The sequence below is a fragment of the Helianthus annuus genome, chromosome 17 (genome assembly GCF_002127325.2).
Source record: "Helianthus annuus cultivar XRQ/B chromosome 17, HanXRQr2.0-SUNRISE, whole genome shotgun sequence".
Lineage (NCBI taxonomy): Eukaryota > Viridiplantae > Streptophyta > Magnoliopsida > Asterales > Asteraceae > Helianthus > Helianthus annuus.
This window is the reverse complement of record NC_035449.2, coordinates 21,149,449-21,157,461: the sequence shown is the minus strand read 5'-3', so window position 1 is coordinate 21,157,461 and position 8,013 is coordinate 21,149,449. Positions and strand designations below refer to the sequence as shown.

The window sequence follows — 8,013 nt, the reverse complement described above, 5'->3', positions numbered from 1 at the left end:
GGGGCGGCTGTCCAGATTCTCGGAGATCTACGAGTGGATATTGTGTTTTTCTTGGAAATAATTTAATATCTTGGTCATCTAAGCATCAAGCTACCGTCTCCCGCTCTAGTGCAGAGGCTGAGTACTGCGGTGTTGCTAATGCAATAGCTGAAGTCACTTGTGTAACACCCAAAAAATATTTGTTATGCATAAGTTAAAATGTAACAAAAAGGGTGGTGCTTAAATTAAATTTGTGATGGAAATAGAGGGACTAAAGCTGTAATTACCTAAAACTAAGATTAATAAAATGATAAATAACAAAAGACCCACACACAATACGTGTGTGGGGTTCTGTTCGATCAAACAAGGGCCAGGGGGGGAAACCCTAGCTTCATCCAATTCACAAGAAAAACTATAGAGATTCAAAGAAATTGAAAGCATAATCAGGAAATTGCAAGCTCTTAACTTGTTCATTGAAAGGGTAAGTTCAATTTCGCGATTTAACAAATTGTAGGAAGTGGGTTTTGATCTAATCTTGAATGCATGACAAGAAATTTAGTTAAGATTATGATATAAGATTAGAATGATACATGATTACTAGCAAATTTTGTTGGCTAAATAGTCAAGACCCAATTTATGAGAAGTTACTAGGGATAGAATGATCAAGTCTTTATATGTGTGTGATTTGTTGATGAATAACCTTGCCTATGATGTATAAACATTAGATAAATTGATACGGAATAAAGCTTGATTGATTATTGTAGAATGATTGAAGAAAACTAGTTTAAAAACATGTTTTAGCAAGATAGGTAAAAGTCCCAAAAATGCGAAACCCGCCATGTGTTTGATGAAATGCTTGAAAGAACAATTATGTGTAACTTGGAAGTTAATGGAACAAAGTTTGGGATACTAAATGAACAAATGATTATGTTGATATAGGTGTGAAGGAGGAGGGCTCGAGTGCTAAGAAATCGGAAGGATCACAAGATCGAGGTATGTTCCGTTGCATACAAAAATCTTAATTAAATCTTGTTTTTATTTCGATAAACAGCCATGATGTAATGATAATAGTGACTAGAAAGTAAGCAACAAATCTTTCGCAGATTTGGTTATGTTAATAAAGGCTATATTAAGCTAAGCAAGCCAACCGGTTCGAGTCAAACCGGGTCGAGTAATGAAATGATACCACTCGTATAGAACGGGTGGCCACAAATGTAAAGCGAATGCATGAGGTTCAATCCGTTATCCGGAACGAACTAAGATTATGTTGAAAGCAATTAACCCAACTATACGGGTCAAATGTGTATGCTTAGCTCTCATTAAGAGTGTATATGCCAAGCCCAAGTAATTGGGTAGTTGAAAGTGTAAGAAAGATGCAAGCTCATATACGGATAAAACTAAAATGAAGGAATTATGATTTAGCAAGTATGATAACTAACTTTTAAAGCTTTGTTGTTGAATGTAGGTAAATCCTCACTTTAGGCGATTTGGAGAATCGGAGCGAGCACGTGTCCATGTCATGTTATACCAAACGCTTCCGCTAGCTTATTTCCATCTTTTGGTCCATGACTTGTTATTTTGTCCAACTTTGTTAGTAGTCGTACATTTGTAAAACTTGTTGTCTTTGCTTTTGGGTAGTTTTATGTCAAACGGATCGTAGAATGTTATTTAGTTGATTATGTTAAAAACAGGGGGCATGTTCGTTTTACGAACGGGTCATGCCTAATTTTTGTAAAATTTTTTACTATGTATCAAAGTTGGTATTTTTGATGTCTTTAAATTACTCTAGTAAGTAATTTTATAAATACGGAAAAGTGAACCTTACAAGTTGGTATCAGAGCTGAGGTTTGAGGGATTCGGGCAAGAGTCTTAGCGCTCGAACTCAAACCGATGGCTCGTGCTAATGTGCTCTCTCCGAGGTCGCCAATGAGGTAAGATTTTAGATAATTGTCTAATATGAGCATGCCTAATGCGTTACGGTCTAAGATTTAAGGTTGGGTATGTTAAGAAGTGTTAATGCGGGTAAAATAAGAAGTTCTTGGACCCGGGTAGCTGAAATTGGACCCGGAAAACAGTCGGAACAACCAAAAAACAAATTTGCAACGTTTCAGCAAAGGGGAGGCCGTCGCCGACGGGCCTCTGGCCGTCGCCGACGCCCCCTTGGTTGCCGACGCTCTAAGTATCTGCCTACGGGCAAAGTGGCCGACGCCACATTTAGGAAGCCCGTCGCCGACGGGGTATGATGCCGTCGCCGACGGGTAGTGGAAAATGGTTCCGCTGGAAAATTTTATTTTATGTTGCCTTTAATATTTTGAGTTTCCAAATGGTCTAGAGACCTATTATAAGCTCGCTTAAGGTCTATACAAGGCCTAAAATGATTATATAACCCCGACTAGTGGTTACGATAGAAGGAAGTGTGTAAAGAAATCGAAAGTAATATGTCGAAAGACATGAATGAAGGATGAAAGTTTTAAAGACGAGTAAAGTTTAAAATGTAAGATTGTAAATGAAATAAACACGGGTTAAAGTATCATGATGTAATGAAAGTTTTAGATTTGCGCTAAACATAAACATGATCATGTGTAGATGGCTGACGCAAGAAACGTTAATGAAGATGATGACATGGCTCATCAGGAAGCATTTAACAGTAGAGTCATGGAGGTGACGGAAGGGGTTATGCAAGCTAATCTTCCACGATTAACTCAAGAAGTAGAAAGTTGGGTGTTGGGAGTCGTGGATGCCATGATGACTAGCAAGATAGAGGAGCTAAAAGAACTGATTGAGGGATCTAAAAGCAAAAGCAGAGAACGACGGTGCACGTATAAAGACTGCATGGCATGCAATCCCGCAACATATGATGGTAAAATCGACCCGATCGCATGTCAAAGATGGATTTCAAATATAGAAGTGGTGTTCATGCGAAGTCGTTGTGATAAGGAAGATCAGGTGATGTTCGCTACAGCCAACTCACTTTTCAAGCGAAAGACTGGTGGGATGCGCACAACAAGGAAATGGGGGAGGATAGGCTCCAAATGATGACTTGGCAGGAATTCAAAGAACCCTTTATGAGATACCATTGCCCTCAGTCGGCTGTTGATAAGATCCAAGAGGATTTCTTGCGCCTCCGACAGAAAAATGAGTCAATAAATGAAATATCGAATACTTTCATGGATCAGATGAAGTTCTGTGGAGAGTTTGTGCAAACGGAAAGAATGAAGATAAATCGCTTTTATGGAGTACTAAAGGCGGAATTTAGGGAGTTCATCACTCCCTCGAAATGTGAGACCCTTGATGAACTTATCAATTTGGCTCGGGATAGAGAAATTGAAATTAGAAGGCAAGAAGAACGTGGTGAAAAGAGGTATAGTGAAAAGGGTGCAAGTTCGAGTCCTGCTAAAAAGGGGAAGTATCAAGAACATGGAAGGAAAGATAAGTCAAAGGGTGGTATCACGCCTTGCAAGACTTGTGGAAAACTTCATACAGGAGAGTGCCTACTAGGCAAAAAGGGATGTTATAAATGTGGTAAAGAAGGGCATTCGTCTTATCAATGTCCAAATAACCCGAAGACTTGCTTCTATTGTTTTGAAAAGGGGCATATTAAGTCGGAATGCCCAAAACTTCAGCAAGAATCGAAAAAGGAAGATAAGAAGCAAGAGGGTTCCAAGGCTCAAGGAAGGATGTTCCAAATCACATCCGAGGAGGCTAAGGTTCATCCGAATGTTGTTTCAGGTATTTTCTTATTAAATTTTATGCCGGTTCATGTTTTGTTTGACACCGGAGCCACTATGTCGTTTATTTTAAATGAAATCGTACAACATCCTTCATTCAAGGTTGAACGAATGTCGATGCCCTTAGAAGTAGAGATAGCCGATAGTAAAAATTATTTGTTGCACGAAATCTATAGAAGTTGTAAGTTAACCATAGAAGGTGAGGAATTCAACATCGACCTTATACCTATGGTTTTGGGGGAATTTAAGGTAATAGTGGGTATGGATTGGATGTCCCAGAACCACGCGAAGATAAACTGTGAAAACAAAACCATAACTATCCAAACCCCGAGTGGAGGCCAATTGAAAATTCAAGGAGAAAGAAACGTAGAAGTGAAATTATGTACTATTGTTCAAGCGGTCAGGCATGTAATTAACGGAGGTGGGGCCTACTTAGCTTATGTAGTAGACGCTCAATAGAACCTCCCAAGGTTTGAAGATGTTGAGGTCATGAACGAATTTCCGGATGTATTTCCGGATGAATTGTCGTGACTCCCTCCCGAACGAGAGATAGAGTTTTGTATAGAGTTAAATCCGGGTGCGAAGCCGATAGCGAAGGCTCCCTACAGATTGGCTCCCACCGAGATGCGAGAGCTAATGACACAACTACAAGATCTGCTAGACAAGGGCTTTATATGCCCGAGTGTGTCGCCTTGGGGAGCGCCTGTCCTATTCGTTAAGAAGAAAGACGGGTCGATGCGCATGTGCATCGATTATAGAGAATTAAATAAATTGACCGTGAAGAACCGCTACCCTTTACCTCGGATCGACGATCTTTTTGATCAATTACAAGGGGCAAGTTGGTTTTCAAAGATAGACTTACGATCGGGATATCATCAAGTTAGGGTACGAGAAGAAGATGTTGCAAAGACCACATTTAGAACCCGATATAGACATTACGAGTTCTTAGTTATGTCCTTTGGATTAACGAACGCTCCAGCAGCGTTTATGGATCTTATGAATCGGGTATGCCGACCCATGCTAGATAAATCTGTGATCGTGTTCATAGATGACATTCTAGTCTACTCGCGAAGCAAGACTGAACATATGAGACACTTGCGTGAAGTACTTGAAATTCTCCGTAAGGAGAAACTATACGCAAAATTCTCAAAATGCGCCTTTTGGCTCAGAGAGGTGCAGTTTCTCGGCCACGTGATAAATTCAGAAGGCGTCTTGGTTGATCCATCAAAGATTGAGGCAGTAATGAAGTGGGTTTCCCCAAAAACTCCAACTGAAGTAAGGAGCTTTCTAGGCCTTGCCAGCTATTACAGGAGGTTTATACAAGACTTTTCAAAAACAGCGTTACCCCTAACGAAGTTGACAAGGAAGAAGGAGAGGTTTGTGTGGGGCAAGGACCAAGAAGATGCCTTTAACATGTTAAAAGAAAAGATGTCTAGTTCTCCAGCATTAACACTCCTAGAGGGAACAGAAGATTTGGTTGTCTATTCAGATGCTTCACATCAGGGTTTAGGATGCGTCTTAATGCAACGGGGAAAGGTTATCGCGTATGCCTCAAGATAACTTAAACCGCATGAAGGAAACTACCCGACTCATGACTTAGAGTTGGCGGCAATAGTTTTCGCCTTAAAGATATGGAGACATTATCTTTACCGTGCGAAATGTACAATCTACTCGGATCACAAGAGCCTCAAATATTTCTTCGAGCAGAAAGACTTAAACATGAGGCAACGGAGATGGTTGGAACTTATCAAAGATTACGATTGTGATATCCTTTACCACCCGGGAAAGGCAAATGTGGTGGCCGATGCGTTAAGCCGTAAAGAATATCCGCCTCCCATACAAGTGAAGTCCATGAAGATGATCGTTACACCACGTTTGTTTGACATGATAAGAGATTCCCAAATAAAGGCCCTTGGAGCGGAAGATTTAAAGAAAGAAAGACTAAAAGGTGTGGTCGATAAGCTAGAAGAAAATTCGACCGGACTCAAAGTGAGGTTCGGCCGAATTTGGATACCTCGTTTCTGTGAAGTCAAGGCAGCGCTACTTGAAGAAGCACACAAATCGCGATACTCGGTTCACCCCGGGGCTACCAAGATGTATCAAGACTTGAAAACCAATTATTGGTGGCCGGGTATGAAACGTGATATTGTTAAGTATGTCGAGAAATGCCTGACATGTTCCCAAGTAAAAGCCGAACATAAAAAACCATACGGGGAATTGCAACCTTTAGAAATTCTGGTATGGAAATGGGAGGAACTAACAATGGACCTGGTAACCAAGCTTCCTAGAAAAAAAGGGGGGCATGATACAATATGGGTAATCGTAGATCGACTTACGAAGAGCGCTCACTTTCTACCCATCAAAGAAGCTTACTCTTCCGAGAAGATGGCAGAAATTTATATGAATGAGATCGTATCCCGACACGGGGTGCCCGTGTCAATCGTCTCGGATAGGGATGCTAGATTTACTTCTCGCTATTGGCAAAAGTTTCATGAGAGTCTGGGTACGAAATTACACATAAGTACTGCCTACCACCCTCAGACTGACGGCCAGTCAGAAAGAACCATTCAAACACTTGTCGATATGTTGAGAGCGTGTGTCTTAGACTTTGGGGGAAATTGGGATGACCACTTACCACTAGTGGAGTTTTCTTATAATAACAGTTACCATAGTGGTATTCAAATGGCACCTTACGAACTGCTTTACGGGAGGAAATGTAGAACTCCAGTGTGTTGGGGTGAAGTGGGGCAAAGGGAAATTACACCAGTTGATTTAATATCATTAATAAATAAAAAGATTGAATTGGTTAGAGCTCGACTGAAAGCAGCCCAGGATCGACAAAAAGTTTATACAGACAAAAGAAGGCGCCCTATTGAATTTCAGGTCGGAGATTATGTTCTATTGAAAGTGTCACCATGGAAGGGCATAATCCGTTTCCGTAAACGGGGTAAGTTGGGCCCACGATATATTGGACCGTTTAAGATCTTAGCTCGAGTTGGAAGGGTTGCATATCAATTGGAGTTACCGTCCTCACTAGACGGAATTCACAATACCTTCCACGTGTCGCAGCTGAGAAAGTGTCTCGCAGATGATACAACAATTGTACCTCTCGATGATATTGAGTTGGACGAGGGATTGAATTATGTCAAGAGACCAATAGCCATTAAAGACTCCAAGGTAAAGAATCTCCGCAACAAAACCGTTAGACAAGTGTTGGTACAATGGCAGCACAGAAAGGGTTCAGAACTCACATGGGAAGCAGAAGAGGAAATGAGGAAGGACTATCCGTTTCTTTTTGGTATGTACACGTTTAAATGGGTTATGCGTTCAGGTTTCGAGGATGAAACCACTTTTAAGGGGGGTAGACTTGTAACACCCCAAAAATATTTGTTATGCATAAGTTAAAATGTAACAAAAAGGGTGGTGCTTAAATTAAATTTGTGATGGAAATAGAGGGACTAAAGCTGTAATTACCTAAAACTAAGATTAATAAAATGATAAATAACAAAAGACCCACACACAGTATGTGTGTGGGGTTCTGTTCGATCAAACAAGGGCCAAGGGGGGGAAACCCTAGCTTCATCCAATTCACAAGAAAAACTATAGAGATTCAAAGAAATTGAAAGCATAATCAGGAAATTGCAAGCTCTTAACTTGTTCATTGAAAGGGTAAGTTCAATTTCGTGATTTAACAAATTGTAGGAAGTGGGTTTTGATCTAATCTTGAATGCATGACATGAAATTTATGAAATTTAGTTAAGATTATGATATAAGATTAGAATGATACATGATTACTAGCAAATTTTGTTGGCTAAATAGTCAAGACCCAATTTATGAGAACTTACTAGGGATAGAATGATCAAGTCTTTAAATGTGTGTGACTTGTTGATGAATAACCTTGCCTATGATGTATAAACATTAGATAAATTGATATGGAATAAAGCTTGATTGATTATTGTACAATGATTGAAGAAAACTAGTTTAAAAACATGTTTTAGCATGATAGGTAAAAGTCCCAAAAATGCGAAACCCGCCATGCGTTTGATGAAATGCTTGAAAGAACAATTATGTGTAACTTGGAAGTTAATGGAACAAAGTTTGGGATACTAAATGAACGAATGATTATGTTGATATAGGCGTGAAGGAGGAGGGCTCGAGTTCTAAGAAATCGGAAGGATCACAAGATCGAGGTATGTTCCGTTGCATACAAAAATCTTAATTAAATCTTGTTTTTATTTCGATAAACAGCCATGATGTAATGATAATAGTGACTAGTAAATAAGCAACAAATCTTTCGCGGATTTGG

General features: G+C 39.9%; 1 protein-coding gene across 1 annotated transcript; it reads left to right on the top strand.

Moving 5' to 3' along the window:
• The first annotated feature begins 3,014 nt into the window (after positions 1 to 3,014).
• LOC110923830 lies at positions 3,015 to 4,166 on the top strand. Its single transcript, XM_022167886.1, has one exon. The coding sequence runs from the start codon at positions 3,015 to 3,017 to the stop codon at positions 4,164 to 4,166; it is 1,152 nt and encodes a 383-aa protein (XP_022023578.1).
• The last annotated feature ends 3,847 nt before the right edge of the window (positions 4,167 to 8,013 follow it).